Consider the following 24,181-nt stretch of genomic DNA (forward strand, 5'->3'; position numbering starts at 1 on the left):
TAGTTTACTGACCTCTAAGGGTAGAAAGCATGGCTCAATCATCTTCGAATCCCAGAAGTTTGGCATAGTATCTGGTTACTTAGGCTTCCCTATAAACGTTTTATGAATAAGAAAAATGAAGAAAGAAGGAGGACCTAATAAGTAGTATTTCAGATTCACACAGCATTGTTTGTGTTGTCATAAAACACAATGTGCTCATGAATAATGCTCAAATTATGTCCTTCATAGACAATGAACCATCAGAGAAAGACTGAGCTACACTTACTAAACTATGTTTTCTAAGGTCTGACAATGTACAAATAGATATTTTTAAATAATTTTAATATGCATTAGAACTAAAGGTTTTTCTTTCCACTTAATTCTAAAATTAACTAACTAGAATACATATGTCCGTATTTTGAACATCTCACTTAGTTGATGAACTGGAATATATCCCAATCTTTGAAGATTTTCTTTGATTTTTTAAACTATATACTGAATTCTAAAAGTCATAATTCTGGAAATTTTCATAAGGAATGAAAGCCACTGCTTAACATACTGTAATAGTCGACTGCCTGATAAGACATGAAGATGATTCTTGATACCTTTATGGTTTCAGTGGGCACTCCAGGCTCTGGAACTTTATCCAAGTAAGTGGTCAAGTCTTGATCGACATGTTCAAACACTAAAGTTAGTTTGGTTTCTCTGTCTGTTCGTGACACTGTGCACACATCAAACAACCTAGAAGAAAAAACAAAGAGGTTAAGTAGGTGGCAATAAGCAAAGAAGTAACCTGTGTGTTTTATACATATTGCTCAATTTGGTCTCATAATAGAAAAAACAAAAGGCCAGTGTTGATCATTTCTTATGATCATATGTAAAAATACCAAATGAGATCTGATACTTTAATAAAAATATGAAGTTCAGGAGAGGGGAACTCAGAGTGTGTGGTTAAGCACGAGAACATCTATAGTAACAATGAGAAAACAACGCCATTGGAGCACAAGAACGCTTGGAGAGTTTTCTTAGTTAGGACCTTAGATAGAACTTGCCAATGGGGATAATTTCAAAAACTTGATGTCTAGGCAAAATATATTTCTTCTTAGCTCACAGTTTGAGAATTATTAGAGATAGATTGAGCATCCTCTGGAGATGCTGAAGGCTGTAATCAAGATTTTCCTGGAATTTAAGGTGTCACAACCACATCTGTGAAAACAAATATGATGGAATATGGAGAAATTTTTAGTTTATTTCTAAGACAGCCCTTATCCTGCTGAGTCAAATCATTCCCTGGAAAGGGCACACATTCTTAGTTTTTAAAATTCCAAAGCCATGTTAATCAACATTGTGAAATTTAAACATTTTCTTTTTCGGGGGTAGGGGGACCTGTATTGGTAAACTATATTGCCCTTAAATAATAAAGCAACAGATTAACAAATATTTTGGATGGGTGAATCCAGTTTCTTCCATAAAAATCTTAAAATAAGTTGAAATTTAAGTTTTAAAAACTAAGCCTTCAGGAGTCAAAAGAATATTCAAGCCAAAGGACAAAATTTCCTTTAGTTTCAACCAAAGTACACTATTTAGCACAACAGATTCTCAACAAATGTTTGAAGAATTAAACTACCCATAAATATGCTGTAGGTACATTTCTTAACAAGAATGTAATATAAATACTAAGAAAAAGCTAATAAAATACTATTCATATTACTTTCTTTAATTTTTTTAAAAAAATTGAATAAATGCCTTCTTCAAAGAAACTAACTATAAATGTGCATAGAGTCCAATAACTAATGCACAGGGTTGACTATCAATTATGCTGCTTATATATTACCTCCCTTAATTTTTAAAAATTATATTTTAAGTTCTGGGATACATGTGCAGAATGTGCAGGTTTGTTACACAGGTATACATGTGCTATGGTGGTTTGCTGCACCCTTCAACCGTCATCTACATTAGGTATTTCTCCTAATGCTATCTCTCCCCTAACCGCACCTCCCCCCCCACCCCCAACAGGCCCTGGTGTGTGATGTTCCCCTCCCTATGTCCATGTGTTCTCATTGTTCAACTCCCACTTATGAGTGAGAACATGTGGTGTTTGGTTTTCTGTTCCTGTGTTAATTTGCTACAATGATGGCTTCCAGCTTCACCCATGTCCCTGCAAAGGGCATGAACTCACATCCTTTTTTATAGCTGCATAGTAGTCCACGATGTATATGTGCCACATTTTCTTTATCCAGTCTATCACTGATGGGCATTTGGGTTGGTTCCAAGTCTTTGCTATTGTGAACAGTGCTGCAATAAACATATGTGTGCGTGTGTCTTTATAGTAGAATGATTTAGAATCCTTTGGGTATATACTCAGTAATGGGATTGCTAGATCAAATGGTATTTCTGGTTCTAGATCCTTGAGGAATTGCCACACTGTCTTCCACAATGGTTGAACTAATTTACACTCTCACCAACAGCGTAAAAGTGTTCCTATTTCTCCACATCCTCTCCAGCATCTGTTGTTTCCTGACTTTTTAATGATTGCCATTCAAACTGGCAGGAGATGGTATCTCATTGTGGTTTCGACTTGCATTTCTCTAATGACCAGTGATGATGAGCTCTTTTTACATATGTTTGTTGGCCACATAAATGTCTTCTTTTGAGAAGTGTCTGTTCATATCCTTCACCCACTTTTTGATGGGGTTGTTTCTTTCTTGTAAATTTGTTTTAAGTTCCCTGTAGATTCTGGATATTAGCCCTCTGTCAGATGGACAGATTGCAAAAATGTTCTCCCATTCTGTAGGTTGCCTGTTCACTGATGATAGTTTCTTCTGCTGTGCAGAAGCTCTTTAGTTTAATTAGATCCCATTTGTCAATTTTGGCTTTTGTTGCCATTGTTTTTGTTGTTTTAGTCATGAAGTCTTTGCCCATGCTTCTGTCCTGAATGGTATTGCCTAGGTATTCTAGGGTTTTTATGGTTTTAGGTCTTACGTTTAAGTCTTTAATCCACCTTGAATTAATTTTTGTATAAGGTGTAAGGAAGGGGTCCAATTTCGGTTTTCTGCATATGGCTAGCCAGTTTTCCCAACATCATTTATTAAATAGGGTATCATTTCCCCATTGCTTGTTTTTGTCAGGTTTGTCAAAGATCAGATGGTTGTAGATATGTGGCATTCTTTCTTGTTTTTCTTTATTTTTTGGTGATGGAGTTTCGCTCCTGTTGCCCAGGCTGGAGCGCAATGGCACCATCTTGGCTTACCACAACCTCCGCCTCCCAGGTTCAAGCAATTCTCCTGCCTCACCCGAGTACTACTCACACCCGAGTGGCTGGGATTGCAGGCATGGGCCACCATGCCCAGCTAATTTTGTATTTTTAGTAGAGACAGGGTTATTTCATGTTGGTCAGACTGGTCTCGGAACTCCCGACCTCAGGAGATCTGCCCACCTCAGCCTCCTAAAGTGTTGGGATTACAGGTGTGAGCCACCATGCCCGGCCATGTGGCATTATTTCTGAGGCTTCTGTTTTGTTCCATTGGTCTATATATTTGTTTTGGTACCAGTACCATGCTGTTTTGGTTATTGTAGCCTTGTAGTCTAGTTTGAAGTCAGGTAGCATGATGCCTCCAGCTTTGTTCTTTTTGCTTAGGATTGTCTTGGCTATATGGGCTCTTTTTTGGTTCCTTATGAAATTTAAAGTATTTTTTTCTAATTCTGTGAAGAAAGTCAATGGCAGCTTGATGGGGATAGCACTGAATGTATAAATTACTTTAGGCAGTATGGCCATTTTCACAATACTGAGTCTTTGTGTCCATGAGCATGGAATGTTTTTCCATTTGTTTGTGTCCTCTCTTATTTCCTTGAGCACTGGTTTGTAGTTTTCCTTAAAGAGGTCCTTCACATCCCTTGTTGGTTGTAGTCCTAGGACCTCTGCTAAACTTTTAATGCCTTGCTGGTTCACCATGTCATCCTACTGCATTTCTGGGCTTTATGGACCCCACATTTGGTATTTCTCTGTGAATCTATACTAAATTTTAAAGGAAACTAAAAACAAACAAATAAACAACAACAAAAAACACCAAAAAAAATACCCCACTACTGTAATTAGGTTACATCTGGCAGGTCAAAAAACAGAACACCAACAACTACACACACTTCATAGCCAGATGCACACTTCTTTTTAATTATGGGCAGTTTGGGGTGAGTCACACAACTCCATTGAAATTAACCAGAATCCACTGAAAATTTTTTCCTCACATTTATCTACTTCCAACATTCTGGTTTTTAAGTTTTAATATCCATTCCTAAACTTAGTATTTTCCCCTAATGTTACTTATTCTGGAAAATTATTCCAATAAAGTAAAAATTCCTAACAGATTTATTAAAGATAGTACCATAAATCATAATAAGTTCCACACTCTAAAAATATGATTGCTATCATGCATGGATTTAATATGTGGAAAGTTTATCAAAACAGTTCTTTTGGCTTGAAAATTCAAGATAACTACAATTATTCACAGGCTTTTTAAAGCCAGTTTATTGATATTAAATCCACATACTTGGACAACTTCACTCTTTTCTTCCTATTGAAGAAGAAAATGGAGTTCCACAATCTCCAACTTTCTTTATATCTGCACCTTGTATTTTTGTAATAAAGTAAAAGAGCAGTGAACCAATAATGGCATGTCCCTAAAGTCAAATACAAACACAGAGCTGTTTCATACTATGACCACTTCAGTTGTGTTTCTGAAACATTACTTTACAAATATTTCGCATTATAATTAATACATTTAGTGAAAAAATTACATTGCTTACCACTACCTGGAATTAATAGTAATTTTAGTAACTCCAGTTCTTACTGCATTTATAGTTTATCATATACATAAACGATATTATAGTAATTTCCACAAGAAAAAAAATTCTGATGGGGGCATAACTGGAGAATAAAGTGATCCTAAAACACTGCTGAAACAAAAAGTCATCTGCCCCCTAGACCGTTGTCTTAGAAGTTACCTAACAACCCTGGCAGTATGCCCTGTTGCTTCATCTCACTGAAACCGTTTTCAAGCACTCTTTGCATGACACAATTTAAAAATAACATCTAACCCACCCAAGTTGCTTTCCTCAGAGTTATACTGCTCTCTTCAAAATATTAAGACTCATTGATGCCACCTGCAGCAACTGGACTCCAGGCCTCAGTCTCAGTGGATGCTCAAGATAGGAAAGGTGAGCTCACTGAAGCCACTATTAATTGTCCTAAATAATAAACCTTAGAGAAAAAGCACTCATTTCAATCTGTAGTTTTTAAAACATGAAATTTTAAAGAGATGTGTAACAGTCCATAGAGCAGAACATTTTCATGTAAATTTTAATGTATATACTTGTATACTCTTAAAAAATGGTATTAGGTAGAAGTGACTCCTCCAGGTTCAAGGAAATAATCCTTTTTAATTTCTAACTTCATTTGGGAAATGGAGCATATTAGAGACTCCTCAAGACATTCACAAATGGCATTAAGGGACATCAAAGTCCTAAGGATGCCTGTAAGATACTCTCTTTTTTGGCTCCAGTGCTGGCTAGCCATCATCCACATCCTACAGACCCAGTACTCCATGGAAGACATCTGGGGAAATATTGCTCTTCACTAAACCATGAAATTTTGTCTGACTTAAATTATGTCTGATTAACGGTTAGCAAACATTATTGTAGTAAAAATTAACAGTTACATTAGTCACAATGCGTAGGAAATGCATTTTGAATCAACGGTTGTAAACATTAATCTTAGAAATGTTAGAATATAATATTTATGATGCTTTTCTGTCTATAATGACTCCCTCTGGAATTGCCCCAAATCAAATAATAGTCACTTTGGTGGGTAATACAGAGAAAACAGAAACTTTACTTTTATTTATTTATTTATTTTGTAAGATGGAGTCTCACTCTGTTGCCCAGGCTGGAGTGCAGTGGTGCAATCTCGGCTCACTGCAACCTCCTGGGTACAAGCGATTCTCCTACCTCAGCCTCCCGAGTAGCTGGGACTACAGGCACATGCCACCATGCCTGGTTAATTTTTATATTTTTAGTAAGGATGGGTTTCACCATGTTGGCCAGGCTGGCCTCGAACTCCTGACCTCAAGTGATCCGCCTGCCTTGGCCTCCCAAAGTGCTGGGATTACAAGCATGAGCCATTGTGCCTGGCCAGAAACTTTAATATAACAAATGAGTTTCATATAAAACAACTGAGCTAAACATGAATTAAAATCCCTGGTATTTGGCTAGAGATAAACAATCTGTAATATATTTATATAAATCAATAAGGAATGTGGCTAGGCTACCTAGAACTCCTATACTTGTAAAACAAAAGAGTCAGACAGATCTGAACATTTGAATGTAAAAACTGGAAAACAGACTGGAGGTGGTGGCTCATGCCTGTAATCCCAGCACTTTGGGAGGCTGAGGCAGGCGGATCATGAGGTCAGGAGATCGAGACCATCCTGGCTAACATGGTGAAACCCCGTCTCTATTAAAAATACAAAAAAATTAGCTGGGCATGGTGGTGGGCACCTGTAGTCCCAGCTACTCAGGAGGCTGAGGCAGGAGAATGGCATGAACCTGGGAGGTGGAGTTTGCAGTGAGCCGAGATTGTGCCACTGCACTCCAGCCTGGGTGACAGAGCGAGACTCCGCCTCAAAAATAAACTGGAAAATAACTTCAACTGCATGATTCCTTACATTGACCAACATTTTAAGACTTTCTAAATCCCTTTTTTTTTTTTGCTAGATGATCTGTAACCTGACAAAAATACCATTTCAAGACTTACATGACAGCAGTTCCATAAGAAAAATGTAATCACAAAGTACTGAATATGAACAAAATATCTCAGATGACTTTTAAAGGAAAGGAAAATTACCATTAAATATTTGTCCATTAGAGCTTAGCATAATGTGATCCAAGTGAATGTTCAAAAAGTAAAAGTGCAAACTGGTTATCAGCATTAACTAAAGCTATGCATTCAGTTTAGCTGTGCAAAATGCAATCCAAAAAAGGCAGATAGGTCGTTATCATTTCACAATTAAGTTGGCCAAGCCCCTAACTCTCCCACAAAGTAAGTTCTCTTGCTGTCTCTATTGTCCTGACCCGCCAGCTGCAGGGCAGAGAACAAGGCTTGCAGTCCAGCACAGCACTCAGCTTTCCAGCTGTCCTAGTGATGTAATTATCTAATAACAAAATATCTCTGTGAATTAACTCTGCATCCTACCCATTGTAATTCTTAATGACTACTTCCTGTTCATGTTCTCAATTTAACTTGCTCTTCTGGAACTATTGCATAGGCAAGTTGCCTTCATCTAATGGATGGGATTACATCCAATAGGTTTGAGATTTCCAAAGATTACAATTTACAAAGGTCTCCCAAACAACATGCTTTGTAAACACAAGCCCTGCCTTTCTATTGTGGTTACAATAAAAGGGAAATCTGTATTATTTGCTGTGATTAAACTTTGACCCGTTCACAGGAAGTTCTATGAGGATTTTTTTCCGGTCACTTTTTTTCCCCCCATTCCCTTGAATGTTTGGACATCAAATAGTTCAAGAGCTGAGAGACGTCTGGCACAGCTACCTAAGGGCCACAACAAAATTTTATTTGAACTAGAGCCAGTATTTGGAATCGAGAATAATTATTTTAAATATCTAATCTCCTCCTCTTAAGTGCATGAAGCATATTCTGTGGCTAGGGCTTGTATGCAGCAAATTTACGTTCCCACATCTCACTAGCCCTACACTGCTGGATATGGGCCACTGTATTCTCTGTTTTGCTCATTAAATATGGACTCTGTGTGCACTTATTCTCAACCAGCACCGAATGGTATAGTTCCAGGAGTATTTGCCACCAACAATAACGTGCATGCTGCTAGAAGCAAACTGCGATTTCAGCAGCACCCATAAACATTTACCAGCATCTACCACGTGCAGGTGCTATACTCAGTTTTAGAGTTTCCAATAGATATGACAGGTATTGTTTTTAAAAGCTTTACTATCTAGTTGTGGGAAAGAAGACTTAGAAGTAAAAATGCAGGTAATGATATATGGCTATGTATTAGTACCAAATAAATTCTATAAACAGTGTATAACTTTATATATCACATCAAAGTAAATTCATTCTACATCTTATTAAGTAAACCACAGATGGTCTCTGCCTTTCCATCCATTTACCTCTCCTGGAAGCCCACCCTTATTTTCTGTTGAGGAACTACTCCTGTCCTAGAATCTGGCAATCTGGTTTTAACAGCAGGGGCCCAGGGATGGCATGTGAATAAGCCTGGATTGAGTGACGATGAACGATTCAGAGGTGGGCAGGAGCATGAGAATCAGTCCCAGAAATTTTGCTAAGACTTCTGGGAGAGTAAAACTCTCTTTTACTGGGATTATCAAACTGGCAAAATCTCAGCCTGCAGCTACTGATGGCTGTCTTTGCCACCATTTTAGTGAACCTACTATGGGATGCAGAAGACGGCCAGAACAAGGGACAGTGGGCAAGAGATTCCGGAAGACATTATTTACACATCTGGGCCCACTGTGTTTGATCTACCCCTGGATTTATTAATTATGTGAGTCACTAAAGTCAGTGTTTTGCTTATCCAGCTTGAGTTAAGTTTTTATTACTTGCAACAAAAAATTGTCCGAAGACATCTATAAATATTTTGAAATGATTAAATGAATTAAAAACATCAATATCTGGCCTCAAATACGTCTTACAGAGTAGATACAATGAGGGAAGCTCAAGCACAAAAGAAGTAGCAGTGTCCTCAAAGTGACTGTCCCAGTTCTCTGACTTGGCTGGCAGTCTATTCACCTTAAATGGCTCCTCCATTCGCATGTCCACTGGGCAAAAGTAGCCGACCGCAGAGAACCAGATTAATTCATCCTTCCCAAGGAGCCAGGCAGCTTCCTCTCAGACCCTACTTGAGGTTCCTGGTCTGACCACAGAGACATTGGATGGAGAAAAGCACAGAAGGAAGAAGACAGGCAGACAAGGTTATCATAAACAGGAATATAAAACCTAGAGTAGAAAATAACTCAATGGTAAGAGGAAGCAAGGAGAAAAAAGAACTTAAAAATAATACAAAGATACAGGGTTCAATTAATTTAAAGGTTGAATCCAGTGTGTAGAGGTGTGTTCTCCTGAAGTCTTCAATTAAACAACCCCTTTCCCACTAGCTGCTGCTGAAAAGTGGAAAAGGACAGGGATGTCAAACCAACTCAAGAGCAGAGAAATCCTTTGTATTTAACTGTTAAGTTTATGGCTGCTATTATCTGACATGGGAAGGCAAAGTCAACATCACTTATTTACTAAATCATTTTATTCCTATAGCCTTTAAGAGAGTATTCATAAGAAAATTTCATCGTTTATCTTCTTTCCATCTTTAGAGTTGCTATTAATCTAGTTTCACCTTCTATCTATATAGACCTGGCACTGTGGCTCTATGAGTTAATATCTTCTGAATCTGTTAACCAAAAAATGTTTTACATGTGGAAAGGGAATCCCCTAGGCAAGTTTACAAGATGTGACTCTTGCACTACAGTAAATTTTGAACATAGAGCAAACAGTGAAACTATGTATATGGAAACACATTCCTACCACACGATCAGCAACAGAACTGATGTACTATTGCTGGGCCTGAAACAAGCTATTTAGGATGGCTTAATGGGTATATGGGATGCCTATGTACAGCTCTCCTCATTCAAGATAAATTCCTGAACTGGACATTAAATAATAGAATTCTAACTTCTTCCATAGTCCTACAGCAAGCACTACAGGCACGTCTACATCATCAAACACAATTCTTCAAATTGCTAATGCATTTCATCTGAATGAAAGGCAGAGCGAAGAGTAAGGCTGTAGCATCACTCTGTTACGCTAACTACATGTGATTATGGGAAAAAGAAAAATATTGCTTTAGAGCTGCCACAAAGAAGGCATATCATAAAAATGCGATTTGTTGTCTTGCAGGGAAGAGAATGGTAGCAGGGGCAAAATGCTTGATAAGTGAACTCCGAGTCACTAACCATGTGGATCATTATCTCCCCAAAGACAAGAGAAAGAAAACAGCTAAACAATAGCTGTTTCCAGTAGGCAACTAAACGATAATCAGTTGATACGTCTGATGAGGCCAGTTCCAATACAAAGCAGTTTTGGAAGTTCAAAGAGAATACAGTCAACTCTACAAAAAGAAGAAACCTGCCAATGGAGAAAATTAGGAACTATTAGGTCTAGATTAGAATAAAGAACAATTCACCAACCTCAGCTATAGGTCAGGAATGGGGCACTGTTTACCTCTTGAGGTCTCCAACTAGATATGATGAACTTCTATTCTTTCCTTAACAGTTACCTACAATCAGCCACTTCATAAAAATAAATATGATGGACAAAATAAGGGCCTAACAAGAGTGAATGGATTGAGAGACCCCAAAACCTGTGGCATTTGGTGAGAGAATGCGGTGAGGGGAACGCAAGTCCCAAGCCCTACTGGCAGGTCAAAGATGACAGATTAGCAAACTGAAGATAGCCTTAAACTGGTGGTGCCTGTTTGTGTTTTGCTTATTCTTTTCTTTCAATTCCCAATGGCACCCACAGCTGTGTCTGATACATAGCAGGTGTCCAATAAATATTTATTGAATAAATGAAATTTTTCTACATTATAACTTAGGGAAAAGTCAAAGTAAAATAAAGTAAAAGTGAGGATACTTCGAGATGTCATTAGGAAAGTGTGGCATTCTGAGTAAGCCACATTCTGTAACTGCTGTTAAATGAAGACTCAAACACTAAAATATTGTATTTACTAATTAAAAAATCCTAACAACTGTATGAGATGGTACTCATTTTAGAGACGAAGATAGACATAAATGTGCACTGAATGATGACGCTGTGAAGGTAAACAAATATTCACTGCGGCATCATTCATGATAGCCCAAAACTGGAAATAACCCACATGACCATTAACTTATGAATGCATAAACGAAGTGTGGTATATCCATACAATGAAATACTCTTTAGTAACAGAAAGAAATGAAGAACGAATACATGTACGACATGGATAAACCTTAAAGAGATTATGCTAAGAGAAAGGAGCCAGTCACAAAAGGCTACATATTCCATGATTTCATTTATATGAAATATTCAGAACAGGCAGATCTATAGAAATTGAAAGTGGATTCGTGGTTGCCTGGGACAATGGGCGGTGGGAGAATGTGGAGGAATGGGGACTGATAATGTGTACTGGGTTTCTTCTTAGAGTGATGAAAATTTCCTAAATTTAGATCATGGTGATAGTTGTGCAACTCAGTAAGTATACTGACCTGAAGTCTTACACAGGTGCATTTTATGGTATGTAAATTATATCTCAATGAAGCTGTTTAAAAACAAAAAAAGGAAAGCAACAGTGGTAGAGAGGTTTAATACTTTGCCTAAAGTATAAAAACAGTAAGTGGTGGAGATGGGCTTTGAAATCAGACTGTCTGGCTCCAGAATCTGATTTTCTAACCACTCTGTTATTCTGCCTGTGAATGCAGCACACCATTTGGAGCTGCTGTAAAGCAGGGGTCAGTGATGGGGAGACTCTGTGACAAATGAGGCACCCTGCTGACAGGCACTGTGGGAATGCCAATGCCAAAATGTTTTTGGTAAATTTAGAGATCCCAATACATACTTTACATGGTGGGCTGAAAAAAAGAAGTTCAGAAAATTCACAGGAAAAATTTTAAAAAGTGAAGGCTGCTGATATCCCAAACCCTCTTACATTCTTCCTTTGATTAGTTAGAAAAATGACACACTTCAATTCACCCGACAGAGCTTGAAAAAGAGATTCTGATCTCAGAAATAAGTGAGTTAAGTATATTTTTAAAAGCAAAGCGAATAGCTCTGGCTTAAGTCAGATAGAGTGTGGAACATTCTGGACAACTTTCAACATTCAGTTCTCTGTCCATTTCTGACCTGTGAAAGCCCTGTTCTCCAGCTTTGGGCCTCTCTTGAGGAAAAATGACTAAGCAGCCAAAACTAGGCAGCCGCCTGTAATGAAGACTGTCTGCTGTGTCTTAGAAGAAAGCCAACCAAGCTTTACCTACACTGTAAGCCAAAAACCTTTCATAATCACATCCTTAATAGGTGAGTAAATTTATCCCAGCACTAATTCACTCAGGTACTTATGATTAGGTACTGATCTAATAAAACAACCACTGAAGTTAGTTCCTTTTAAGGAAACTTTTGATCATAAACATAGGAGAAAATGTTAAACCTTAGTAACTTAAAGAAACACAAATGAAAACCTCAGTGAAACATTAAACCTTTCAAATTGGGTTAAAAAAAACTTGTTTAATGATAAAACTGCACAACACTTGTTTATGAAAATGAGCCTACATCACTGTGGGAATACAAACTGATATACACCTTTCTGGAGAATAATCTGGTTGTGTGTGTGTGTGTGTATATATACACACATATATATAAATAATCTGGCTATGTGTATATATATAGTATATATACACATACACACATGTATATATACACACACACACGCATTATATATGATATGTATGATATATAATGCGTATGTGTATATATATATAAAATGTGGCTCTTAAATGATACTGATACATCTTTATTGAAAATGGAAAGACATTCACAATATATTATTTTTTTAAATGCAAGTTTCAAAAGAGTGTGTACAGTATGATTCCACATATGTAAACATAATGGTAGAAAGATAAATCAAGACATGGCTGGGCGCAGTGGCTCACCCCTGTAATCCCAGCACTCTGGGAGGCCGAGGGGGGTGGATCACTTGAGGTCAGGAGTTCAAGACCAGCCTGGCCAGCATGGTGAAACCCTGTCTCCACAAAAAATGCAAAAATTAGGTGGGTGTGGTGGCACATGCCTGTAATCTCAGCTACTCAGGAGGCTGAGGCAGGAGAATCACTTGAACCTGGGAGGCGGAGGTTGCAGTGAGCAGAGGTTGTGCCTCCACACTCCAGCCTGGGCAACAGAGTAAATAAGATCCCATCTCAAAAAAAAAAAAGGATGTAGCCAGTGGTTATTTCTGGGTGACAAGATTTTGGGATGGTTGTTTTCTGCTATTTGCTCATCTAAACTTTCTACTGTGAGAATCTATTAATTTTTAACAAGAAAAAAATCATTATTTAAAAAATAAAGGCCAGGCGCGGTGGCTCATGCCTGTAATCCCAGCACTTTGGGAGGCTGAGGCGGGCGGATCACGAGGTCAGGAGATCGAGACCATCCTGGTTAACACGGTGAAACCCCGTCTCCACTAAAAATACAAAAATTAGCCCGGCGTGGTGGCGGGCGCCTGTAGTCCCAGCTACTCGGAAGGCTGAGGCAGGAGAATGGCGTGAACCCAGGAGGCGGAGCTTGCAGTGAGCCAAGATTGCGCCACTGCACTCCAGAATGGGTGACAGAGCGAGACTCCGTCTCAAAACAAAAAACAAAAATAAAAAATAAGAATCATAAAAGCTTATTTTTCAATTCAGATTTTTTTCTCCTACCACTCATGTACTTTTCTTCCATCTGTTCCTCTGAATTAATGAGGAAATCCTAATCATCAATCCTGAAATGCAGTTTTAAAAATTAAACATGTAAAAGACATAAATTCTTTTGTATTTAGAATTGTTTATGCTTGTCCTCTTAGAATATAAATTTTTTGGTTATGTTTTGTTCTCTTAGAATCTTGGAATACCTATGAATCTTAAAATATTGTTCTAAGAGAAAAAAATAATATGTATGCATTACTGCCTCATTACAGTATGTGCTTTTCAATCCCCTCCCAATATGGAGTGACTTTATAAAAAAGAATATGAGAAAAAATTATTTTTCTGATACTTAGTGAAAAAGGTTAAAGTAACAGACTACCACGAAACAAAAGAGAAACAATGATGGCTCACAAAGTCTTCAGATTACTCTGTTTCTTAAATAAGCCAAAAAAAAAAAAAAAAAAAAAAAAATTCCTGCATGGTAGAATTCAGTGCCCTTTGTAACATAACAAGCTGCAAGCAACCAAAATAATTAAAGCTTGGCCAAAAATAAAGATCCTTATAAAAATTAAAATATAATATCTTATATTTTTAAATTAGATCTATTCCAGCAAAATTTCCGGAATTACTGTGTTAAGAACTCAGAAAAATTCTAGAAATATATTTTAAGATCACCAATGGCAAACTATATTAAAATATTAGAAAACAGACTGCAGTTGGAGAAGTTGGAAGAACTGGTATTTCTACCAACTTCTAAACTTAGGGATCTAAAATTGGGTTGCTTTGTTCAGGTGGAAACACTTCTAAAAATTAAATTATGATTTGCTGTATTTCTATAAGCCTATTTTATTTTAGAGTTTGATCTTTGTTCTAGAAGTATCTCAGATAATAAGGAAAATGTTTCATGGTGCTAATTAACAGTAATGAAAACTGTGGGAGATAAGAATTTGTAAATGTAACTGCAAGCCATGTCTTGATTTATCTTTCTACCATTATGTTTACATATGTGGAATCATACAGTACACACACTTTTGAAATTTGCATTTAAAAAAATAATATATTGTGAATGTCTTTCCATTTTCAATAAAGATGTATCAGTACCATCATTTTAAGAGCCACATTATATATATATACACACACATACGCATTATATATCTATTTCAAGGCAGATATTTTCTTTTGCAAAGAACCACAGGAACACCTCATGTACTAATAACCTATTAGTCATCTGGTTGCACCATGTAAGTGAATATTTTAGATAACTGATTCTTACCCATCTTGATTCCCTAAAGTATTTTTTAAAATTAAAGTTTTAGTGGAATTCTTGGTAACATGCACTGAACATTTTCTTGACTTTTTAAGCACAATATTATGTTTAGCTGGTAGATGATTCATGGTCATTACTGTTACCATTACATTATAATCATTAAATTCTGCACCATTATTATGATCATTTATTTGAGTGTTTACTAGGTAAGTGCAGATGAGACCAAAAGATCCACAGTGAGGTACACTGTAATTAAACTATGAAAACCAAAGACAAAGAGAGAATCTTGAAAGCAGTAAGAGAGAAGCAACTCATCACACACAAGGGATCTGCAATAAGATTAACAGCTACTTCTCATCAGAAACTATGGAGGGCAGAAGACAGTGGGATGGCAATTTGAAAGTGTTGGAAGCAGCCAGGCATGGTGGCTCATGCCTGTAATCTCAACACTTTGGGAGGCCTAGGCAAGAGGACCACTTGAGTCTAGGAGTTTGAAACCTGCCTGGGTAACACAAAGAACCCCCTCCTCTCTACAAAATATATATATTTTAAATTAACTGGTCATGGCAGCACATGCTTGTAGTCCTAAATACTCAGGAGGCTGCTAAGACAGAAAGATCATTTGGGCCCAGGAGTTTGAGGCTACAGTGAACTATGACTGCACCACTGCACTCTAGCCTGGATGTAAGAATGACACTGTTTCTAATAAATAAATAAATAAGTGCTGGAAGAAAAAAGAAACCTGTTAACCAAGAATTCTATATCTGGCAGAACCATCCTCAAAGATGAAGGCAAAATTAAGACATTCTCAGATAAACAAAAGCTGAGGGAGTTTGTTGCTAATAGATCTGCCCTACAGGAAATGCTAAAGGGAGTCCTTCAGGCCGAAATAAAAGGACACTAAACAGTAACATGGAGCCATATGAAGAAACAAAGAACACTGGCAAAGGTAACGAACTACATAGGTAAGTGGTTTGTAACTTTTAAAATATGATTTAAAAAACAAATGCATATGACAGTAATTATAAGTCTATGTTAATGGCCACACAATGTATGAACATGTAATTTGTGACAACAGCAGCATGAAGGAGAAAGGACAGAACTGTATAGAAAAAAGTTTTATATACTATTAAAGCTGAAACACTATTAATTCAAACTGGATTGTTACCAGTTGAAGATGTTAATTGTAATATCTGGGGTAACCACTAAAAAATTCTTTGTTTTGAAACTGCTCAAATCTTGAGGAACATTTTCTTGAATTTCCTCTTGAATTTACCACTTACAAGCCCCTACAGTGAGCCTGGGACTGTGGCAGGGATTTAATATATGCAAACTTATTGAATCTTTTCAATATCCTTTTCAAGTATATACTATTACTCTTATTTTACAGATGAAGAAGCTAAGATTCATAGAATAATTTGTTCAAGCATGATAGAACAGAGAAAAGAGGCAGAACCAGGATTTAAATAGAAACCTTCACAGGTCTCTCTCCTTCTTGATCTGGACCTTCAATATCAAGATCTTCTGGACCTATTCTCTTCAAAGAGTACCGAGAGGTTGGTAAATCTCCAACTTGTCTCTCCAAAATAGTACTTTCTCCAAACTTCATACCCAGTTATCTCTTAGACAACTTCAACAAATACTCTGAACATCTCAATTTCAAAATGTCTAGAACACAGCTCATTCCCCTTGGTGAATCACACCCCCATCCACATAATTTTCTAAACCCAGAAACCTTCAAATAATCGTAGATTGTTTCATTTTCCCACATGTTCAATCAACCACCAATTCCACCACCTAAATATTTTTCCATCCACTGCCACTTCCCTGAGCTCAGGCACTCAACACTCTTGGCTAGTTTTCTACAAAGGGCCTTTATCCTGTTTCCCAAATCCCCCGAGACTCCTTGTACTCATTCCTTACTCTGGTCAGTGAGCCTTCCACAGTAAAAATCTGACCATAGCATTGAACAAATGCATGTAACCAGCAAACGTTTATTAAATATTTGTTATTTTCTAAGCATTAGATTAGGTGCTAGGGATAGAAAAATCAAAGGGTAAAATAAAATTTCTTAAGTTGTTCAGAGTGTAGTGGGAAAAGTAGACAAAGTATCAACTCTTTTGTAAATGCTGAGGTACATATGTGTGTGAGGTATGTAAATACTAAGGTATGTATGTGTGTGGTATACATAGATACACCTAAGTGTATATACATATACTTATTCAAATTCGCACATACACACACACAATCTTTTTGTCTCTCATGTATATACCTATGGTATTTTAAGAAATGATAAAAAGAAGCAGCCAATCCATACGTGGAGGAAAACTTTGCAGAAGAAATGACAACTTAACTGTCAGAGTATCAAGAGTTACCCAAGCAAGTGGCAAAGAAAGGGCACTTGAAAGCAAGAGAAAGTGTGAGCAGGAGCACAGCAAGAAGTCCCATTGGAGAGAAACTTGGTATGCTATAAAGAACTTTGTTCCTCTGGAAAGTGGGTATCTATTTTTTATGGTTTTCAAAGAGCCCAATCTGATGGTATGGGTAAGGGGAAGCATGGTTAAGACCAACTGTAACGAGACCATTGCCGCAGTAGTACAGGGAAAGTAAAGAAGGTCTGTTCTAAGGAATTGGCAGCAAGGATGGAGAGGAGAGTACAGATTCCAGAAATATTTAGGAGGTTGAATTGGCAGGATTTGCTAAGTGTCTAAATGTGGCGGGGGTGGAGGGATGGGTAAGGAGAAGCCAAGGATGACTCACATGCTTTTGACTTTGGGGACTTGGTGCCACCCTCATGAGATACAGCAGTGTTCCCAGATCTTTGGTTTTCAGAGGCCTGGAAACTTTACAACAACTTTACAGCTCTGACAGAACACTGCCAACTAAAGACATTAATATACCCTACCATCTACTATCAATATAATTTCATAAATAAACCATATTTTAATATCCCAAATGTGAGTAGATTCAGCTTTCTGAAAAATTTGCCACAGGGCCCTATTTTTCTACTTGCATCACAGATGATGGAAAATTGGTACCAGGCCTCAGACCAACACTGTGAAGCCCTGAGATAGAATATAGGAGAAGTCAGTGCAGCAGTAAGATGATGAGTTGAAGTCAGAGGAATAGATAGGCTTGCCCTGGCTAACTCCAGTCCTACAGGAATGTATATATATTAAGAGTTGCAAAAAAGTTCAAGTGGTGTTGGAGGCTCTGAAGAAGAGGCATTCAACACACCTCGAGGGGAAGTGGCTGGGGAGCTGAGTCTCAAAGGACCGTCTGGAATTTGCCAGATAAACAAAGGAAGTTTGGCATGGTCCTGGCAGAAGGAACAGCATGTCCAAAGGTATGTAGGTACACAGTAAAATTCATATTTGGGGAATTGCGGATAGTCTGGCATGATTTGGTGATTATCTTGGAAAATGGCAAGAGAAGAGCTGGAAAAGTACACAGAAGTAAAATTATGAGGGTTTAGTAATCCAGGCTAAGAAGTCTGGAAATTATCTTATGGGCACTGGGAAAAAAGCAAAGGACTTTTACAATGAACAATGCTATGGTAGGATGTGTCACTTGGAAATACTACTCTGGTTGCAGAAGGGAAGTTGGATTACAGGAGAATAAAACTGGAGGAGAGGAAAACAAGTAGGAAGTGTCTGCAAAAGCCCAGGTAAAAAATATAGACAGATTGGTTAGAGAAATAGTAGCAGCAGAGAGAGACCAATACAACCAACAAATTTGTGAAAGTGTACCAACCACTTTCACAAATCTATCTCCATTTATAGGTTGCACTAAATTATATTCTATATGTAATTTATTAGACCATTTCCCTGTTCTTGTAACATTGGCTCATTATTATTTTATGATAAATTCCTAGAAGTGGCATTTTAAAAATAAAAAGGTATATACTTTTTCTGAATCAAAATATATACATTTTTTGAAAGTTCTTGATCCAAACCACCTGACAGAAGATTGTAACAATTTATACTCCTAGAGTGATATCTAGGAGGTGGAATTCAGAAGATCTGGTAACCTACCAGAATGTACAAGTTGAAAGAGAAGTTTGAAATGACTTTCAGATTTTGGCTTAGACAAGGTACATGATAGTACTATTTTCAAAGGCCATAAGAAGAGATGAAAATAAGATGAGGGAAGTAATTAATGAGCTCAGTCTAGGAAGAGATTAATTTGAGATGTCTGTGACATTCAGGTGGTAACGTCCAATAAACAACTGTAAACATATACTTCTCAGGGCTCCAGACACAGGTCGAGCAATAGTTTGGCAAGTTAACAGCCTCTAGATGAGATGGAATCTTGGAGGCAAAACATGAAACAAGCAGAATAGCATCCCTAGATGAATCAGAGAGGTAGGCAAGAAAATCGATGAAGAAAATGATATCATAAAACATCAAGGGAATTTTAAAAAATTCATGTACGGCATCATCAAAAACAACAAAATACTTAGGTATAAATTTAACAAGAATTCACTATACAGTGAAAACTACAAAACAATATTGCAAGAAATAAAAGAGCTAAATAGAAGGACATCCGTATTCATGGATCAGGAAGACTTGATATTGTTAAGAGGCAATACTCCCCAAATTGATCTAGAGCTTCAATGCAATCCATATCAAAATCCCAGCTGGCTTTTTAGTAAAAATTGACAAGCTGATTCTAAACTTCATATGAAAATGCAAGGAACCCAGAATAGCAAAAAACAATCTTGAAGACTCACACTTTTCAATTTCAAAACTTACCATAAACTGTAGTACTTAAGACAGTATAGTACTGGCATAAAGATAAACATACAGATCAATGAAATAGAATTTAAAGTGCAGAAATTAACTTTCATGTTTATTTTAAATTAATTTCCAACAAATGTGCCAAGACCATTCACTCAGGAAAGAATTATCTTTTCAACAAATGATGCTGGGATAACTGGATATCTACACGGAAAAGAATGAAATTGGATCCTAAGCTCACAATATACACAGTAATTAACTTAAAATGGATCACAAACCTAAATGTAAGAGCTAAAACTATAAAACTCTTAGAAAAAAACATAGGAGTAAATCTTTGTGACCCTGGGTTAGGCAGTATCTTTTTTTTTTTTAATTTATTTATTATTATTATACTTTAAGTTGTAGGGTACATGTGCATAACGTGCAGGTTTGTTACATATGTATACTTGTGCCATGTTGGTGTGCTGCACCCATCAACTCGTCATTTACATCAGGTATAACTCCCAATGCAATATCTTAACTATAACACCAAAAGCATAAGCAATATTAGAAAGAACAGATCACTATGGATTCATCAAAATTAAAAATGTTCATTCATTTGTAAGAAATGGCCAGAGTAGGCAAATTTACAGAAACAGAAAGTAGATTAGTGGCTGCGTAAGGCCAGGGGTGTGGGGGTGGGGAAAAGTGGGGAGTGGCTGCTAACGGATATGGGGTTTCTTTGAGGGGGAATGAAAAGGTTCTAAAATTAGACTAACAATGGTTGCACAACCCTGTAAATATAGTAAAAACACTGAATCAAGCACTTTAAATGGGTGAATTGCTTTGCATATCAAATATGTCTCAAAAACGCTGTTTAAAAAAATCAAAGGAAGAGTCAGTTTCAAGAAGAAAGAAGTGGTCAATGCTGTATATAAGATAAATAAGTGTGTTCTGCTCTTTAAAATCCTTCTATTATCATTTACCCACTGAATAAAGTAGCAGTAAAAATAGCTAACATTTACTGAGTGCTTACTGTGTGTCAGACACAATGCTAATAATTTTATTTGTTTTATGTATTTAAATCTCTTAACCCTATAATATAGGTACCATCGTCTCTTTTACAGATGAAAAGAATTAAGGTATAGAGGTTTAGTAAATTGCCCAGCATCCTAAAGACTGTAAATGAAAGAGCCAGGATTTGTATTCAGATAATCCAGCAAGAGAACCCTCACCCTTAACCACTGCATACCCCCATCCCGTGGCTTATTAGGTCACTCGTGATCTTGCCCCACTCACCACTCCATCCTCATCTTTTACTGGATCCTAAAAATACTTACAATTGTTAGAATGTGTGTGGTTTTTGTGCTGTGCCTCAACACAAGCTGTTACTGCTGCCTAGAAAGCTCTCTTTTTCTCTGTCCATCTGGTGACCTCCCTACTCATCTTCAAAGATTCTGCTCACACATTCTCCATAATCCTTACTGTCTCCCCTTCCACCCTCCCTCTCCCACAGCCAGGACTCCTCTGTGCTACCATAACATATCTGACTCATTGGGGGTGCTCAGCCATGATTGCTGAATGGATATATAATATGAATTAATAAAAATATTCAATTGTCCTATAAGAGAGTATACTGTATTTCTGGAAGAAGCCTGAACCAAGTCTGATAAATTAAGTGGAGGATCAGGCTGAGTAATATTCTTTTGGGTCCAAAAAGAGGTGTGATAATAAAGTAAAGATGTTGATTTTTTGGTTTGGCCTGTGAAACAATTCTGAAGACAATTCCAAAAGAGTCTGAAAATGTTTTGCTCAATTAAAATAGGGCTAGAAAAACTGGACTATTTCCCATGGGGCTAGATTTATTTGGTCATATAAGTTTTTGTATAGAGTGTTTTCATTTTCTCTTTGTCTCATTATTTTCAAGTCACATGGGATAAGGCAATTATCCTTTTATTAAACATATTCCATTTCCTAAAGAGCAAGTCTCTGAAAAGTTATCGTTTTTCCCTTCATGCTTTCTTTCCTCAGTAACCGTCTTGACATGTTCAAGAAATATTTTATTATCTGAAGGGTGATTTTGCTTATTTCCAAAGAGGGAAGCAATTTGCTACTCTTTAATTTAAACCTACCCTTAAATCCAAGGAATGTTTGGCTCATGAAAGGGAAAACAAGGTCCAGAATCTATTAACTTGTGATCCACAGCCTTCAAAGCAATTTACATTCAGTATACATTTGAGTTCATTCAGAGTAAAGTCGAAATCCTCTGGGTACCTCGCCAGTAAAAAAGTATATTCAGACCAAAACTAGGTCACAAAAAAAATGTTTTACAACAACAATGTGTTTTACTCTTCCAACATTTTGAGAAATTTTCAAGGAATTACAAAAAAGAAAGTTTCCTGAAAGAAATAACTTCATACCTTAAATCACATCCTAGATAAGCCCTGCCCCAATACAGATTAAGGGCACCATTAAAACAACAGAAGAGAACTAACCTGTGCCACAGCACACATTCAGTGATGCTATTTCTTTCAAGTCTAAATCCTCCAAGTCTAAAGCAATAAACCTATCTGTGTTTAAATGTCCTTCAAATATTTTAATATCCAGATAGTTTAATTTAACCAGTTTTTCTTGTGTCAGAATTTTACAGATTTTTACATTACACATTTTGAATCAGTTTATACAAAGGTTTGATGTAAGCATTAGCCTATTAAGTACATCTCTGTTAATGTCATTTACTAGTGTATCTTAGCTGTTACTACGAGGTCATTCTACTAACGCCAGCCTCTTGTCCTACATTTAAGTATTATTTGAGTATAAGATCACTCTCTGAAGAATATCCACTGAAACTAAGATGGAAAGTTGTAAACACAGAGCAATGCTATCTAAATGAAGAACAAAGGTAACACTACCAGCAGCTGAAATTAACTTTAAAAAAAAAAAAACTCAAAAAAAAAAATTCACTTAGCATATATCAGTTTTTTTTTCCTGTAATGAGCAACAGATTTTTTGAAAAATACAATCCTAGGAGTAAATATATATTTACATAATTTTAAAAAAGTTATAGACATATGGATATTTAATCACTACCCTCTTGGCTTGCATTTCTTTTTTTCAAGTAAAAGCAAAAAGCAAAATTGACAAATTAGCAGATAACAAGTAGCTCTATGAGATCACAGTTTTTACTGACTTGTTTCAAGATACAAAAATGATAACAAACCAGATAGTTCAGACAGACTCAGTCTTTTAAATCATTCGCATAGAATAATTTGAGAGAAAATAATATTTTACAAGTTGCCACATGCATAAATATTGTTTATTTATCCTAAACATTGCTTCTGTAATCTTGGATATTCCACATCTCTTTTATACATTTTAAAGATGTACAGTCTATTTCCCTTTTACAATTGAAAGGGAAAACTGAGTTGGTAAGAGTAGGATATTTTCCCCTTAACTGTAAACGTATTATTTTTTATTCAAAAGAAAATGATCTCTGTATCAAAATTAAAAAAAAAAAAACCCTCAAAGTGTACAATTTATATTTTAGTACCTGTTTAATCACAGAGGTAAATAAAATAATAGGGCACTTTAAAATATTCCACTTATACCAGTTAAACATTTTTTTCAAATACCACTATCAAGTCATGTGCCAAAAATTTATCTCCAGGAGGTTAGTTTTTAGTCAGAAAGGTTATATCAATGAACAGACACAAAAGTATCCATAAGCAGGACATGAGACGGGTAACATGGTAGTCCCTGAACCAAACTGATGGACAAACTCTAAGATGGAAATAGGAAAAACCAAAATGTGGGGATGAGGATGAGCTACCAATAGAAAAGGCCCAAGAGACTACGACCACCCCAAATCTAACAGACTAGGCTGTGATGGCAACTAAACGGTACTTTTACAAAAAGTATGTATGTTATCTATAGAAAAGCAAACTCTGGAAAGACACAACTGGCAGCATGGCTCAGCCCTGTCATAGGTGAGAGTTTGGGAATGAAACTTCCTCTCCTACAGCCAAAATGGACGCAACTGGCACCAGAGCTTGAGGCTATCAGACATTAAGATCATCAGCTAATTCCCCTCTCCAGGTTCCATGTTCACAGTGCAACTATCCCACTATAACCTGGATTTCCCACAGGTAAGCATGGAAGGGAGACAATGATTTGGTTGGCAGCTGCAAGTATACTTGACACGTACAGCTTTTACTGGAAAACAATGCATTAACATTTTTGTTCAAACTGCAGTTTTCTTGTGAGGTCGGGATGAGTCTGTCAACCCTGGACTCCCAAACCCTCTAGATACACTAATGAAATTGGGCTTCTAGGCATTTAGTGCCAGGTGGGTACTAGAACACGGCAACCACATCAGAAAATTGGTTCTCTATGTTTGGGCAGCCAGCCATCGTTCTGGTTGCCTCTTAAAAAGGCCCTGGCCCTCAGACATACCATTTCTTCATACTGCAGCATGTTTCTGCATTTTAACTTTAACTCCTACAACTTTTAACCTATAAGAATAAAGATCAGGACTATCCTGGTTTGTTAGAAGAACTTCTAAAGAAATTATCTCTTTGGGCAGCACAGATGAGCACTTTTGAAAAGGCTAATTCTTAGATTCGTTTATACTGAATTGTTTTGGTTATGAATTGCCTCATGGGATGGGAAATCCCCTGCAGGGCCCTGTCAA

The 24,181-nt window shown here is 36.9% G+C and overlaps 1 protein-coding gene across 4 annotated transcripts in view; it reads right to left on the bottom strand.

The window, feature by feature from the left end:
* CDK6 (cyclin dependent kinase 6) overlaps window positions 1-24,181 on the bottom strand; it is a 235,517-nt gene that overhangs the window by 171,411 nt on the left and 39,925 nt on the right. For all 4 annotated transcript variants that reach the window (XM_003896329.5, XM_017956965.3, XM_003896328.5 and 1 more), the window contains one exon: window positions 585-720. In XM_003896329.5, the coding sequence (XP_003896378.2) occupies window positions 585-720 (136 nt within the window). The remainder of the gene's footprint in view (window positions 1-584; window positions 721-24,181) is intronic.

The sequence above is a fragment of the Papio anubis genome, chromosome 4 (genome assembly GCF_008728515.1).
Source record: "Papio anubis isolate 15944 chromosome 4, Panubis1.0, whole genome shotgun sequence".
Taxonomy (NCBI): Eukaryota; Metazoa; Chordata; class Mammalia; order Primates; family Cercopithecidae; genus Papio; species Papio anubis.